This window comes from Triturus cristatus, chromosome 8, assembly GCF_964204655.1.
Source record: "Triturus cristatus chromosome 8, aTriCri1.1, whole genome shotgun sequence".
NCBI lineage: Eukaryota > Metazoa > Chordata > Amphibia > Caudata > Salamandridae > Triturus > Triturus cristatus.
Window position 1 is genome coordinate 930,216,918 of NC_140591.1, and position 17,451 is coordinate 930,234,368.

General features: G+C 42.8%; 1 protein-coding gene across 14 annotated transcripts in view; it reads left to right on the plus strand.

The window, feature by feature from the left end:
* Positions 1-17,451, plus strand: part of DMD (dystrophin) — a 7,596,173-nt gene that overhangs the window by 2,956,979 nt on the left and 4,621,743 nt on the right. For all 14 annotated transcript variants that reach the window (XM_085622447.1, XM_085622454.1, XM_085622449.1 and 11 more), the window contains one exon: positions 2,708-2,821. In XM_085622447.1, coding sequence (XP_085478573.1) covers positions 2,708-2,821 — 114 coding nt within the window. The remainder of the gene's footprint in view (positions 1-2,707; positions 2,822-17,451) is intronic.

A 17,451-nucleotide genomic window follows, 5' to 3' on the forward strand; every position in this document is an offset into this window, starting at 1 on the left:
GGGGACCGCGTGGCCCTCCTCCCAACATTTGCAAAGCCCCGGGGGGTGGTGGTCCCCAGGGCTTGGGGGTCCATCACAGACCCCCCAATTTAAATAAGTAGAGCCCCGGGGAGGTGGCGGTCCCCGGGGCATGTAGTGGGGTTCGAGTCCCCCGACACAGGTACTTATTTTTTTTTTGAAGACAAGCCCCGGGGGTGGAGGTCTCGGGGCTCCGGGGGGGCCATGTGCCCCGCCAATATTTTATAAAAGCCCCGGGGGTGGCCGTCCCCCCACCAATTTACTAAACAAGCCCCGGGGGTGGCGGTCCCCGGGGCTGCGGGGGGGCCATGAGACCCCCCTGCAAATACTTTTGAAAAGCCCCAGGGGGTGGCAGTCCCTGGGGCTGGGGGGCCCCTTTGGGCCCCTCATTACAATCTTAACATTTCCCCCAGCCGGATCTGTGGATTCTCCGCAGATTTTGCAGATTTAAAAAAACCAAAAAATCTTTTTTGGGCCCTGGGGGTCCTTGTGGGACCCCCTAAGCAGGCCTAGGGGGTCAGGGTGTTTCTACCCTGCCCCCTTTTCTCTTTTTTCACATTTTTTTTTCTGTTTTCTTATGCCTCGGTTCTACCGAGGCACAAGATTGCTGCCAACACTTCCTGGTTTGGAGTGTTAGCAGCCAATTAGAATAAAGCTCGTGATCGGGAGGGTGCGTGGATCCTCCGTGCCTCTAGATATCACTATCTTTATTTCCTAATTTCTCAAAAACTGCTGAACGGATTTACACAATTTTTTAAAAGGTCGCTTTCTGAGCCAAGCAGTACCTTTTTACTAAATTTGGTGTAATTCTGTTCAGCTGTTTTTGCAATAACTGTGTCTAAAACTTCCTATGGGAAAATGATTTTTTCACCACTATTTTTTGAATTTCTCAGGAACCACTGAACGGATTTATACCATTTAAAAAAGGGTGCTTTCTGAACCAAGGGCTACCGTTTTGCAAAATTTGGTGTAATTCCGTTCAGCAGTTCGGGCTGTAGCCCTGTCTAAAATTTCCTATGGGAAATAACATGGGGAAAACGCGTTTTGGGACCACCCTTTTTTCTCGTCCCCCGCTTGACGAATCACCCCCAAACCTTCAGAATAGGAGCTGACCAGAACGGGCCATTAGTTTTACAAATTTCGCGAACATTCGTCAACCGGCGCCAAAGATATTGGGAATAGAATGTTACGATTTTCCTATGGATTATAGGTCCTAACTATAACTACCTGCTGGCGACCGCCAGTAGGTAATATATATATATAGATACATATCGATATATATATCTATATATATATATATATATACATAGATATATTCACAGAAAAAAACAAAGGTTACAGGGACGTTATAGTGAGTTTCTGAATTTACACGCACAAAACCATAGAAATTCAGCTGTTATAGTTGATTTTACTTCAAGTAACTATAACTCATGCTCTAAGGTAACTGTAACTCGCACCCTCTCAATGCAGTTTTCTCATCAATAATTGTATTGCAAATGTTGCAGTGATAATATCAATGATGCCATAGAAGATGCCATCGATGATGTAAAATGTTGAGGTAATTAGCTGTGCATGGCAAGGAAGCGAGTTATAGTTAATCTAGTGCACGAGTTAATGTTACTTGAAATTACATGAGAAACTCCCCTCCCCTCTTTTTCTCGGCCCCCGCTTGATATATATCCTAGATACTTTACATGCACAACAAGATACACCGGCACACTTAAACATTTTGTGAATATTCATCAAAGGGCGCCAAAGATATAGGCAAGTCAAAAAATGCTTTTCCCATGAAACATGGTCCTAACTATAACTGCCGACTGCCAGCATCTTTGGGATTCTGAAATTTTCCATGAATGTGAAATCTTTTGGGTCTCAGCGATTAACCAATCAGTAATGCCTGCAGGTTTAGGCATATAGCTATGACTTATGACAATGTCTTCATTTTTCCCATTTCCAACACCATGTTAAGTATGTCCTTATCACAGGCCAAACATTGTGCAGTTTTCACTTTTTGAATAAAGATTATTGTAAACTTTCAGGGTTTTTTTAATTTCTTTATGCATAAAAATATTTGTCCATGTTCCATGTGAAGACTTCCTTTCTTCTTTCAACTCTGGAGGTTTCAAGCACACACTCAGAAATAATACCTTGCCTTAACATTGTTGATTTAATTGAAAGTTTTAAAGTGTTCAGAAGCATGGAAAACTCACAGCAAATATTTACAAACCTGTGATTTTGTGGGTGATGAAACCATCTCCTCTGAAGTGTTTATACATTTGTGTACAAACAAAATTCACAGACCCTGACTTTGTGAATGCGGATCTGGATTTTTCATGCTAGATTAGGAAATAGTTCATGAAAACATACATTTAGGTGCATTCAATTCATCAGTGGCAGTCATATTGTTTCAATTGTAAAATGTCAAAAGTATTGGAAATCATTTATCTTATTTTTAAATTTGCCCTTATTATTGCAGATCCTGTCTGATATGCCCTCAATTCAATAACAAGCCATAAGGTCACAGTAAAAACAAACTTTTTTTACCAGGCATACAGAGTCACATGAACTCTGATAGAAACTGATTACTTAAAATCATTTATCTCCTAAAGTTTTGTTCTTGATATTGTTGTATTAATCAGTGTGTATATCAGTGTCCTTTAAATCAATAAAACTATCTTTTAATACATAGAATGACGTAAAAACTCTCAAGAAATGGATGGCAGAAGTGGATATTTTCTTGAATGAAGAATGGCCTGCCCTTGGTGATTCAGATGCTCTCGAAAAACAACTTGAGCAATGCACTGTAAGTAATGAGTAATTTTTTAATTTGACTTTGAATGATTGTTATCAATGTCCACAGCAAGAAGTATCATTCTGCTTCATTCATGGAGGAAAATCATTCATAATGCTATTTCTGCTATCAAAGGTTTATAACTAAGGCATTTATCATGGTTCTTTGTCTTGGGCATTGTGCATTCTTTTCTGGATATATTGCTCAATAAATATAATATATGAACAAATCAAAGTAAGATTTTACCCTAATTAAATGCATATCAATATGGTTATCAAAGTTACTGCATTGGATCCTAATCTTAATAAATCATCTAACCTGGGCACCATGACAATATCTCATAGGGGACCAATAAGGAACTGATCCTTCTCATTCCAAATAGACCCTAACACGCTAGATAAATGAATGTGTCTGTATTAAAATGCAGAAAGATTACTGGTAATGTTAGCACACTTTCACCTGCACATATTAATTAGGCATTCAGTGTCTATATTATTAAACCTATAAAGCAGACTCTTAATAGATTACTGGATTGAAAAGCTATTTAAATACTGCAAACAGTCTTCATGATCTGCCTTCGCTTTTGCATGTTTTGAGTGAAACCTATTTTTTTAATCAGTAACTTGAACTAATTCCTTTCTTATTTGACAAACTATGTTACAAGTCACTAGAAAAACTCATATTGCTTTTCACCTGGTCAAGTATGGCTTTAAGTATTCTTGAATTCAAGTATTGCTTTAATGACAGCTTGGATGCTACATTTAATGTTGTCTTTAAAAAAGTAATGAAAACATCTGCCAGGCATATTCCTTCAAAAGCAGGTAGGCTGAATTAAACAATAAACATGCTATTTTTTTCACTATCTCTAATGACAGATAGGAGTAGATTCTGAATAATTTCATGCCATGTAAAGAACTGGAGGTTTGCTAAAAAATATAGCTGAATTGTTTAGGTAAACTCATGAAACTTGACAGAGAAAATGTAATTTTTAGAATTGTAAGCACTGATACCAAGCAGTATGAACCACAATATTGGAAAATGGCTACTGCAGTAAGTCTTCACTCATAACCCCTGAATGGATTAATGGATTTCATTTTTTTATGTTAAAACATTTTTCAGCGGTCAATGATCTACAAAATGCTGGAAAATGATTTTTGAAGTAACAATACATTTGAAATATCATTGAAAAAACATTGATAATTCACACCAGATTGATTCTCTTACTAAGTTATGAAATGACAGTAGATTTAAGATGAAAACTTAATTTCAAATATAATTCGTATAATGTATTAACATAATTTTCATTTAATAATTATTTCACAAAGTGAAATCCAATTAAACTATGGACAATCTGGTAAACTTTCTGTGTGTAAAGTAATTACATTTAGCAGGTTTAAAAACATACTAGTTTGAAGAATTTTGTATTCCTTTAAAGGATTTTGTCTTAGAAAATCTATAAAAAAGTATGTTTACGAAATAAAAATAATCACACTCACAATCACCACACAAAAAGAGCACTGCAGGGCACATAATTCTTTGCACTTTGGCATAGTCAAGGATATCCACGTTTACACAATCAATTCTTGTGACTCAAATGCTGCAGGATGTTGAGGAATCCATTGTGATTGTCATCTCAGAGACTGTCTGTCTCGGATCTAACAAAAAATCTGTAGACTTGGAGGTTTTCTAAAAGGCCAGGTCCTAATGTGTCCAACCTGAAAATCTATCCTGTTGGCTTTTGTGAAGGAAATCCAGAATATGAGTGATATTATCTAAATTCTTGTTCTCTCTACAAACACCGTAAGCCTGACCTTATTCACACATTTAATATAGTTTTGTTGGAAAGGGTACAAAGGATTGATGTCACTTCTCAATAATTATTCCTAGTTTTCTAACAAGGTTTTTTGTCTTATCCTGGAAACTTAGATGTGGTGTCTCTTCCCGGCTCCTACCTTCAGGAATGCTTTTATCAAAATTAGGAAACATTCTTGTGTCAGCTTGCTCTTGGTTGCATTGCTCTAGTGGCTCTGTTGCAGCACCTGTTTATCAGCATAATTCACTTTCTTCTCATGTACTACACCTCTGCCATGCTATTTTGATGCTTCTCTTTGGATAACCAGTAATATAAAAAAAAGCTCTTGTTTGCTCTGATCATTTCGTAAGAGTCCCAGACATTTCTTTTGCACTGTTTTTGCCAGCTCAGCTCATCTAGAAACTCCCTTACCTCTTTTCGCGCACACATACAAATTCAGCCCCTCTGTTTTATAGATGAAGTTGTTATCTATTCAGTGTACAGAAGGTTTACTGAACTGATTTTAAATCTAGGCAATGAATTCAATGGAATGGTTCAAATGGGTATTGGGCTTGTCTGGTGTAATCAAATAGGCAGTGGCAGGTTCACATAGGATTTTCATCTCAACATCCAAACCATGATGAACATCATCTTCTTTCCCTTCTGCAGGAACAAAGTTCTCAAGACACTTAATTAGTTCAGACTTCCTTTTTCAGTTCTATGAACCATGGAGTTACTAAGATGGTGGAAACGTGTTGATTTTATTACAGAGAAGTTGTCTGCCTCTCCATCATGAATCTGACAAGCTATACCCAGTTTGATGAACATAGTTCTGACTTTTTTTTAAAGATTCTACTTATGTCGTATAACCAGATTTTGATATTTGTGATTCACAATTGAAAAGAGGGAACCTATTTCTGGTGATAGCTCAAACTGTGGACTTTCTCATTGTACTAGTATTTCTTTGAAGACGTTTCTACCCAAACTTTTCACAAAAGTTTTTATTGGCTTTATCAAATCAACATCATTCTCATCCATAATATCTGCCAGTTTTCGAATCAATAAGTGTCCCAGTAAGCTTGGTTTTAGCTGATGTATCTAGCCACAAAAACTCATACATATCTAGCTTACCTCTGGCACACTCAACATCTATTCTTTGTAGAGCATCAAAATTTCAGTTAAACCTATTAATCCTCGAGTGAAGTTTACTAGGGTATCATTTTGTTTAGGTGCTGCAAGAAGAGAAACGTTAAAAACACATACTATATGTTTTGTCGACTTTGAACATTGCAGTGGGGTGGCTTTCAGGAATTCCCTTACATGAGATAAATGTAAATAATTTTGACATTCCCCTGTTAAAATTATGTTATTCCCCTGACTTTTACAGGATGTTTTGAGAACACTGTTAAATTGAATTTAGGCCATACTTTGCTAATATTGTTATAGCTGGTATTTTTATTCTGGTGGAGTAGTGTCAGGATCCTAGTAAGACGCACTCCCGCTGGAGCCACTAGAAAACATAATAGTGGAAGCTTAGGCTGAATACTAGAACACCAACATCTAATTTCAGTCGCCCACACTCACTTCCTGCGTTGGGACTATTTATAGGTCAAGATTGATAGAGCTCTTTTTAAGACTCCTTTTAGACTTTGCCCTGGCAATGAGTTATATGAGTGTAACGGATTTCTGTCTTTTGCTTCAGTTGGTACCCGTTTTGTGTCCCTCACTGTTCTTACATTTATTTTCTTCCTTCTCGGTTCCTTCAATTCCCCTTAGCCCCTCCCCAGCCTTGTCCATTTAATGTTGTGTTGTCCACTTTGTAGAATCTTGCCAATGAGCTGTTGGAAAGGTGCTTAAACTAAATTAATGATCCCCTTAATCTTATTACAATTCTTTTGTGAAAGCATAGCTGTAGGAATCTAGCTCTATGTATAGTGTACTAAAAGAATACAGTGGGTACCAGATTTGGACACAAAGGCATAAGTAGATAATAAAAACTCTCTTTGTGGTAGTGTGTGTGAGCAGTTAGGTTTATTAGAGGGTAGTGCGAAGCATTTGTTTTACTCACAGAGGAAATAAATGAAACACCCACTCAAGAAAAAATCCAATACTATTTCACAAAAATAACAGATTTTTTATATACTTTTTAAGACCAATAACGTTGTTCGCATGAAAGAACCTTTTAAGTTATGAATTTTCAAAGTTCGGAAAATAACTCATAGTTGTGCACATTTAAGCATAGTAGAAGTCTATGGAGAGAAATAGAAAATCCTGCATTTGATTCTCAGGGTTCACCTTCTGGATTTGAGTAAGTAGCAAGGCCAGGTCCAATGTTCCACTAACGTATCATCAAGAGCGTCCCGGATTCGGCCGGGAAGCTGGGTGCTAATGTCGTTGGTAGCTGGTGTGCTACAAATACGGGGGGCCACCTAAAATCAGGCTGCACAGGAGGTCTCCAAGTAAGTCCAGGGGGCCCAAAATGAGGGATTTTGTTGCTAGGGCCTCAGGACCATGGGGGCACAGCTGGTTCAGCAGTACCCAGGCTGGGTGGGCCAGGTGCAGGACAGATTGGTCAGCCGGTCTCTGTGTGTCAAGGCCATCTTCGCTGTCAGGTGCAGGTGAGTTGCAGGGATGATTTCCAGACGGCTGGGTCACTCATGAAGTGGGTCTCAGGTTTTTCAATGTTCATTGATGGGTGTTTGCTTCCTGGGCAGTTGGAGTCTGGATTGGACTAATCTTGGTGTCGATTGCAGGTGGTCCGGTACATCGGGTATTGCTATGGCATGGTTCCAGTAGGTCCTGGTGTCCTCTCGCTCAGAGGGGAGACAGATCTGACCCTCCAGAGCCAGTGTACCTCTTCTTGCTTAGATTCTGCATCGGAGTCACCGGGGAACAGCAAGTCATTAAACAGGGCTCTTCAGGATCAGTACCCGCGGACTGCAGAGGAGTAGTTCCTCTACTCCAAGGGAGTTCTCTGGTTGAAGTGCTGGAGGTACTCCAGGGTTCTTAGAGGTCTCCCAGCATCAGGACAAGACAGCAACCATGATTGTTGTGTCCTTGAGACAGGAGGCAGGATTTTGTACCAAAATTCTTGCAGCAGGTACTCTGTTCACGAGTCCGCAGCTCTTCTTTGTCTGTTGTCTTCTTAGGCCCATCAAATCTTAAATTCAGGGACCAGGGGTGCCAGCTAGATACTAAATGTAGGGGTGTTACTAGTGAAGACAGGTAGTGAGCTACCTACTTGTCTATGCCCTCTATGTCATTGCTTCCTTTAGGGAGTGGGCACAACCCTGACCCTAATTGGTTAATTTCCTCTCAAACAAGATGGAGGAAACTGAAAAGTAGGGTCCACATCACCTGCCCCACCTTAGGGGTGGTGCTTCCTGAATGTGTGCCCACCTCCTAATATAACTAATTTTCCTGCCTGTTCTCTGGCCATATGTGGAGCAGGACAGGGGGGGTTGGCATCCTCCACTATCTGGAAATGCCTGGGTTGCATTTCAAAGGTGGCATCACCTTTGAAGCTTCCCACCTTGAAATGCCGTTCCAGCCAGGAGGCGGTGTGAAGCACCTCCGTCCAGAGTAGGCATTGTTCCTGGCCTCTGAGAGCGCATACACTCTCCCAATCATGTCTGGTGGTGGCAGACTGGCAAAGACTAGTCAGAGACCCCACCAGGGTTTGGAAGGTTTAATGGGGACACTCTAAGGCAGAGTTCTTCAATCTGTGGGGCGCGCCCCCCCAGGGGGGCGCAACACCATCTCAGGGGGGGCGCGCACTCCACTCTAAAATCTTACCTTTGTTGTTCCCGGGTGGAAGTTTTCACCCATTTCAAATGGGAATTGTTTTTCATTAGAGAACTTCAGTAACAGAGGGTTGGAGGGGGGAGGGAGGGGAAATCATGGGGCACGACCTGCCATGCCTCTGTCTGTTAAGAGCTAACAGTTCACCGTCCCAGGAGGGGGTTAATTGGTAGAGCTGAAATGCTTCAGCTGCAGTGGGAGGCAGGAAGTCCCCTCTGCTAAAACTGAAAGCAAAGGAACAGACAGTCCCGTTGGTTCCCCTTCCATTTCATAGCAGAGGAGACTCCTTGCCTCCCACTGCAGCTGAAATGACTGATACTAAGTGAGATGTCCAATGAAATCAGAGGGTATGGGACTAAGGAGACTAAAGTGTATTCATGAGCCATGTTGTGGGTTCTGGACTCAAGGGCTCTTCTGTTGGGTTAATAGCTCTGTCATTGTCCATTGTATATGACAATTTTTTTTTGTTGGTTTAGTTAGTGCTATATATATATATTCTGATTTTATCATTAGTATTTAAATGCATGTATATATTGCTTGAACATGAAGTGAAAGTAGATAAAACTGATTGTACTTTTGTTTGGTTCATCCCCATGTGTTCATTACCCAAGCACCTAACCATCCATTCACATCCACCCATTCTTCCATCAACCCACAACTAAACATATATCCATACACACATTGAATCCATTCATGTACATAACCACACCCATCCAATTTGTGCTCAGGCAGCCATCCGTTTATCCTTGTATACAGTCAATCAGCCATCGATCCATCCATCCATCCAGGTATCTAACCAACATCCACCTAGTGCCAATATGGATTTTCTGGTTGCATGTGCATCTGTGTGTGTTTTGCTCTGCATGTATGTTTGCTTCTGGAAGTGGTATGTTTGCATATACATCTCTGGAAGTGTGGATTCTGATTTTGTGTCTAGTATTATCAAACAACATACACCCATTCTAACAAACAACACATAGACCTAAAAAACACAAGACAAAAGGCTTTATCAATGTTTGTTTCATTAATGCCCAACTGCAGCATCTACACTCTATTTAAGATGCAGACCGCCACAGAGTATGCATTCCTTTAAAGACTAGCGATGGCAGGTTTGTCTGCACTGCTGAGCCCATACAGTAACTATTTTCTGGAAAAAATGTCTTCCCCACCCCACGGCCTTTCTTTCCCATTAGTCGAGTAGACCCTTCCAGAAGACTTCGCTACAGACAGGCCCCAATGTCTGCTAGGTATTGCTTTCCCTGCTTTGGAAAAGGGGGTGTTCAAGTGCCTCTCCCCTCCTTCTTTCCCTGTGTTCCCTACATACATGGCAAAGTTTCCTCTCTTTTTGTGGAAGGATGCTCTGGCCTTGTGCATCTGTTGTCTGCAATGAACGTGGTAGTAGCTTGATTAATGCTACTTGCTTTCTTGTACTTGTTTCTGGTGTGAGGGGTGTCTATACTGTTCTCGTTTGTGCTTTTCTGGTTCTTTGGATGTTTGAGGCTCTGCTGATGCTGCTGGACATTCCGTGTTTGCCCTGCTGCTGCTTGTGCTGTCCTGTCACATGTCTGGGGCAATTACTGTGTTGCTGCCTGTAGTCTGCCTGTGTTGTCTGGCTAAGGAAACTTGGCATACTGCTGCATTTGCTCTACTTGTTCTTTGCTTGAGGAAAGTATTTCCTGCTGCAAAGCGAGTTGTATTATTTGGCTAATGAAAGTTTGCACTGTCCCATTCTGTGGTGTATTTGTTGTCTTTGCATAAGTAAGCTTATAGTGCTGCTTCTGATACCATCCGTGTTCGTTGTGCGTAATGAAAGCTTGGGCTGTTTATGCTTACACCGCTTTCTTGAGAAATACCACTCGTGCCTTTTTTACAGTACTTGTTCTATGTGACAGAGATTTGCATTGTTGCTGATTGTGCTGCACCGGTTATGTGTGTGTGAGGAAAGCTTGCACTGCTGCTGTTGGTGATGTGTCTGTCTCGTTTACACTGCTTCTGTCCACGCTGCACTTGTTATGTGTGTGTGAGAGAAGCTTGCAGTGCTGTTGTCGGTAATGTGTAAAACAAAGCATCCTAGTAAAAACAATTTGCGCAAGTTTTATCTTGGAATATTGCGTTTTGAGCTGTGTAATAAGCGTCTGTCATAAGACCAGAACCACTCACAAACCTGCAGTTTACTAAACACTCCTATTGTATAGAACATTATTTGCCGGATATGGCCTGTGATATGCGCGTGGCGGTCGATTATGTAGTGTACCAGATTTCAGAAATGTCTGTCAGCTGGTGGGGGGGGGGCCCAACATCTAAAAAAAATTCAGCTGGGGGGCTCAACCTACAAAAGTTTGAAGACCTCTGCTCTAAGGTGACCCTTGTGTTCTTTCATGAATAAATCCAACACTGCCATCAGTGCAAATTTATAAGGAGGAGATGTTTGGTACCAAACATTCCTGGGTACAGTGAAAACACCAGGGGGCTGGTGAACTCTTATTGATGGTTGTCCAGCCCGTGCACTCTCTATGTCTTCCCTGTGCAATTACAATATCCACTTATACTATCCAAGAATGGTCTTTGGAAATGTAGGGTCATAACTGTTAGGTGGCACAATTTGTGCTGCAACCCTACTGGACACTCTTCAGGCCCAATGCCCCGGGTACCAGGGGTACCATTTGCTAGGGTCTTACAGGTGTTGCTGAAGTTGTGCCAATTATGATACTATTTTAGGAAAGAGATCTGGCACTGGGAAACTAGTTAGCAGGGACCCAGTGCACTTTCATTCGAAATCACATCATGGCAAAACGTGGGGGCTTACCATGGCAAAAAAGGCACTTTTCCACAATAGCAACTTCCCGGTAGGTGATCATCATTGACCCTTTCATATATTTTTCCCCATTTAAAAAGTAGCGGTTGATGTTGCTTTTTTATAGATGTAGGAAAAGGTCTCTTTATGCATGTTCACATTGATTTAGTGTGGCCTGATGTCGCTGTTTTTTTTGTGTGCAGTGGGACACTGCTAACTAGGCCCTTGTGCATGTGCTTTCCCCCCTAAAACATGTTGATTAGTTATCGCCTGATTGGCAAATTTAACTTACCTATAAATTCCTAGTATATGGTACAAGGTGTACCCATAACCTACAAGTTAAATGTCACTAATGGACTGCAGCACCAATTATACCATCCACTACTGTGATAGTGTAAGCATAGCTTCAGGCCTACCGCTGCAGCTTTATTGTGCAAGATAAAAAAAACAGCAATTGAACCTGTCAAAATAAACCCTTTTGACAGACATAAACCTTCATTTTAAATATCATTAAGATACCCCCTCAAGTATGCTTTATAGCCCATTGGGCAGTGTGCATGGCATTTAAAAGTAAGATGTGGAAAGTCATAATTTGGCATGTCTTCACAGTGACTAGCACCTTAAAGCTATTTTCACTGTAGCAAGACTGGCTATTCCATACAGATACACTATTAAATATAAAAATGCTATCTTTGCCTAGGACATTTCTAGAAATTCTATTCTTATACTCTTTGTAATATTTATTACAATCTCAATTCACTGGTGAAGTCAGATGCTTATTAAATATTATGGAAACAGTACTTTTAGAAAGTTACCTTTTTTGTGCCTAAAGCTTATAGTGGCTAAATTGCATTAGCCTCCAACTGCGGTAATACTCTGAGCGCTCAAGCCCTGAATGAGGTGTGAAAACTGCTCCCAGAGAAATGTCTAACATTTACAGGGTAAACTTAGCTGGCACTGTTAGTGGACCTGAATCAAGAGGCACTGAAGCCTTCCTTTGCCTCCTCCAATTTATTTAATGTACTGGATGTTGCTGCCTACGTACAGGGGGAGGAACTGTTCATCAGTGATCGACTATATATTTGTATCTCAAAATTTGGTTGATTTTTAGGTATATGGTACAATTATTGGTACAGACTTTGGGGATCACAATCCTAAAGAAATTGTTCTTGAGGTTCCAATCAGGGAGACATTTCAAACCTCTGCGGGGCTTTGTAATCTAGCTCCATCAACAAACAAAGGCAGTTTATACTGGAATCTACCAGATCCCCTTGAATTTCTAGAGGCGACAACTGGACAAGAGGCGATTGTTAACTCTTTCATCGCCTTATGATCTAGGATCTGCCAGTCTCTTTCCAAACCCCAGAGACCATCATATTTAACCCAACGCTAGTTTGATCACAAGTGCTCTCTGACCAAAAGTCTCCTGCGAAAGGCTTTAAACAAAACGCAGAGAGATTATGTCGCTATAGGAGACTAAATGGAATTCTTACACAGCAGTGGGGCACAGTGACACAGATGGTTCAGCCGAAGGATAGTACATCTTTTTGGAAATCTGTTTCAAGTATCCAGTCCCTAATCCAGACTACCACTTCCATTAGTTGCCACATTAATAGTGTTACTTGAGAAGAAAATTTTTCTGTGATCTGATCAGCCTCAGAAAATTGCCATATGCTGCCAGTAAGTCAGATCGCTCCTCAAAAGTACAGATCACACTACAGGAAGTGATCATTGCCATACAGTGGAGAGGGTGGGGGAAGAACCTGTGCCAAATGGGGCAACCATTGCTTAGATCAAAAGTGGCCATTGTCTTTGGGCACCCCTGCTGGCAAATATTTTTAATAACTTAAGCCACCAATCTTTACCAAGTTCTTAGACCGCTTCTGCGATTGTCCTGATTTTTCTAAAAAGGGACCATTCTAAACCAAGGGACCCATCGCAATGATCGACATTCCAGCTAAAATGCTCGGTCGAGTCCTTTACAGTAGGATACTAGAATGGGTAACAGATAACAATATTTTAAATGTTTATCAATTTTGGTTTCGTTCTGGCATTGGCACAGTGGAGCAATGCCTGAACTTGAATCAAATTATCAGTAAATACACAGTGGCAAAGAAGTCTGCTTTATACCTCGCCTTTATGGACCTGTCAATGGCCTTTGACTGTGTCAATAGCACAAAATTATGGCAACTCCTCTTCAAGATGGGATTAGATGCTAAATTGGTGCATTTAATAGCATCATTACAGACAAACACCAAGGCTAGAGCCAGGTACTTTTAGAAAGTTACCTTTTTTCATGCCCAAAGTCTCTGAGGGTAAATTTGCATTCGCCTCCGGCTGCAGTGGTACTCTGAGCATTCAAGCCCTGAATGAGGTGTGAAAACTGCTTTCAGAGCAGAATTAAAGGCCTGGGTGTGGGGAGGTGTTAGTGTTCATCTGACAGGACACCATTTGGGCAATGCCTGGTAACTTGATTAACTCCAAAGTGGCCATCAATGTCACAAGCAAATATTAATTGACATTTGGGCTGGCCCTTTTCTTTGTCCCCCCAGTCAGGCAAACTCCAATCCCACTGGGGCGGGAGATTTCCTGAGAACTGGTTTGAAGTGACTGCTCATTACCCTGGCCACACCTCAGGAGCGGGCAAAAAGACTCTGCCTGCACAAGCAGTGAAGGGTTTCACCATCAAGGATTTAGACAGAGAGGGTCACTGTGGGATTGTTTAAAGAATGGCACAGAGGAACTGCTGCAAAAGTGAGTTGGGTTACCCCTGGAAACTTTTACCCATTTGCTTAGGAGGGGGCAGGACTCACTCTACATCCACCATCTGCAGGCATAAATCTAGCACTCCTGGGAACCTTATTTGTAACGCTCTAGGCCTGTGGAATAACTGAAGAAAAACTGCCTCTGCTGTTTGAAACCTTCGAGGAGAACTGCTCCCTCTTCTATCCAGGACAGAAAAGTAGACTCCAAGGATCAGTTGACTGACCTCCTATTTTGCTACTGGGACACAACAAGCTGCAAGAAGACTTTTCCTGAAAAAGCCCAGCTGACTAATTCCAACTGGGCCTACCCTGGACCTTGCTGGACTTTCTGCTAGAGTGACAGTAGACCCCCCAGGTGCTGATCCTGAGGACCTGAAACCCTTGGCTGGGCCAGAGATTACTCATCCTAACTAGGGGTGGAAAGAATTTGCGTAGTCGCGCTACGCAAAGCTCCGCGAAACGGTAAAAAATCTCTGTGAGCACGCAAAAATTCCGCGAACACGCGGAATTGCTTGTTCGCGATGCTTTTTTCCTGTTCGTGAGCGCTGTTTGCGTGCTCTGGGGGAAATATCTTGCGAACACGCATTTTGAAAGCGCGAACAAGCAAAAGATACCGAGAAGCCACGGCTCGTGGAATTTTTGGCAATTTTGCGTTCTCCGTGGAACGTGAAATTACCCAAATTCTGCAAATTCCGGAGCGGAACGGAATTTACCACCCAGGCCTAATCTTAACATCCTGAAAAACCTGGGACGTAAATGCTTTTTTGGCTCCAAAGACCTCCGGAGGACTGGAACAAACCTGCCACGTCATAGTGACCAAGGTGTGTCGCAGATGGGGTGAAGATTCAGGTTATCACACTCACAGACTTTCCGCAGCAGCAAATCTGTTTCAGCGGCACCTCACAGAGAAATTATGAAGCCTTGTGAAGCTCTCTTTCGTAGAAAACTTGACTAGACAATGGCACAAATGTATCCGGCTGGGGAAAAGACTTCACTGGGCATGAATTTTGAATGTTTCTGCTTGGAGCCTTTCCCTCTAAACCAAGGATTTCACAAGGATCTCGTACACTGCATATCCAATATCATAGAGCCCTTTTGGATACAGTCAGTTGTGTTGTCTTGTTGAAGGACCTGTATATCTGACCTACACTCCATCGCAGCCAGCCTGGGTCCCAGTCTTCAGCTACCAGTTGACCTGTATTGGCGCCCAATGCTTTTTAGTGCCATTTTTAGTTTAAAACATTAAGAATTCATAACTCCGTATTGGATTTTTGTTGCTTTACTGTCATTTTGTGCAATAAATTGTTCTCTATTTTTCTAACTTGGGTTGGGATTTATTTTGTGCTGTGTTTTCAACTTTTTAACTGTTTTGGTACTTTTAAATGTTCTACATACTTTCTTAAGTTTTAAGCCTGTCTGCTCTGTGCTTGTCAAGAATTCCTGTCATACAAGGGAAACACGCCCTTATGTAAACAGGAGAGCTGTTACATAACTCAAGGGAAACACGCCCTTATGTAAACAGGAGAACTGTTACATAACTCAAGGGAAACACGCCCTTATGTAAACAGGAGAGCTGTTACATAACTCAAGGGAAACACGCCCTTATGTAAACAGGAGAGCTGTTACATAACTCAAGGAAAACACGCCCTATAAAGGGAGGAACCGGGAGGTACAAGGCTGTCGGATATTGTGTTTACACCGACGTACCTGCTTCGTGAAGAGCAGTGTTCCGGAGTGGTGCTCCAGTAAGGCAAGAACGGAGGTAGGTCGAGTCGTTACTCCCTGGGCCGTGTCTTGCCCCATCGTCACCTGTGAAGGACCCGGAAGCTCTACCGGTCAACCATTGAGCTTCGCTTTTTGACTCGGCTGAGTCCAAGCGCAGTGGCGCTTTTGCTGGTTGGAGTCGTAACTCCCAGCCCGACCAGAGACACAGGGACTGCCAGCTGTAACGCACACCAGGAGGTGTTTGCCGCGTTACAGACTCGGAAGTCCACAGGATCAATCGAGCGGCTGCTCTCGGTTCAGTCTTCTTGCTTGTGATTGGGGTATCGGTGACGCATCACCAGGAGGTGACTCCGCGTCCCGGTGCAGTCTGAGGAAGAGGTTGAGCGGCTGCTCCCTTCAGGTAGAGACCCCGGCTGGGTGTTTCCCTGACTCCTCGATTCTCCCCAACACTCTTCGTGCCCCTCACAGCCTACCGATTGGCATTGTCGGCCATTTCATTTCTGCCCTCTGTTGGCATACGCCGGGATCGGCGTATATGCAGAGGACGGTTAGGACCATCCGTGCTGTGGGCTGGTAACGTACTTAGCCTGGAGGATTCCAGTGACTATAACTTGTGTTTGTTCTTTGTATTTTATTTGCCTTCATTAAAAGAACTAACCCTTCACAAGTGGTTGCGTCCTCATTGTCGTGTCTGTTAAACGATCCTGAGACGTTCAGGGCGTTACAAAATATCCGACCTTAATAACACTAACTGTCTCCCGGTCGATAACAGACATGGCAACACTTGATGATGTGCTGGCTGCTTTAGCGGCCATGCAAGTTGAAGTGGCTGCCTCTAGGCAAGAAACAGCCGATGTAAAAGCCAGACTGGATGCTATCCAATTGGACCCGCTCACGCCCAGCACCTCCCTCACGAACCAGACCCCTGCGGTAGTAGTGGAAATGCCGGTAGCCATCCCCTTGGCAACACCAGAGAGGTACAGTGGGGATCCTAACACAGTGCAGGTATTCCTCACACAAGTGGCGCTACATTTATCGTGCAAACCAAAGGCGTTCCCCACGAGTCAGGCTCGTGTGGCTCTCCTTATATCCTATTTGGCTGGAAACGCGGCACAATGGGCCGTACCTCTGGTGAGCAGGGACGACCCCCTGTTATGTGATTGGGGTGCTTTTCGCGAGGAATTCCTGAAGGTATTCGACAGAAGGGCTGACTCGTACACGGCGGACCGTGAAATGCTTGAGTTGAGACAGGGATCCAACGACCTGGTGCAGTATCTCAACGCGTTCCGAAGGCTGGTTGCGGAAACCAAGTGGCCTGTTGCTAAACAGACGGCGCTCTTCCATCAAGGGCTGTGCGATGAGCTCAAGGACGCCGTGGCTCATATTGACCCTCAACCCAAGACATGTGAGGGCCTTATCAACCTGGTATTACGGCTGGAACATAGGCTAAGTGAAAGAAAGGGGGATCATGGGAGAAAAGGAAAATCCCTTCCATCCTATGTGACGGTGGGAAGTCCTGAAACTTCCACCGCATCCAAGGGAGAACCCATGGACATCAGCGCAATACGAGCGAGCCTCACAGCCACGGAGAAAGAGTCACGCCGTAAACAAGGATTGTGCCTATATTGTGGCAAAAAAGGCCACTACGTACGTGAATGCCCTGCCAAACCGAAGACGTCACGTTATCGGGCCAACCGGTCGGTAACAGCCGTGGTGGACATACCGGCGGAAAACTAGAGGACTCCAAGACCAGAGAAGGGGCATC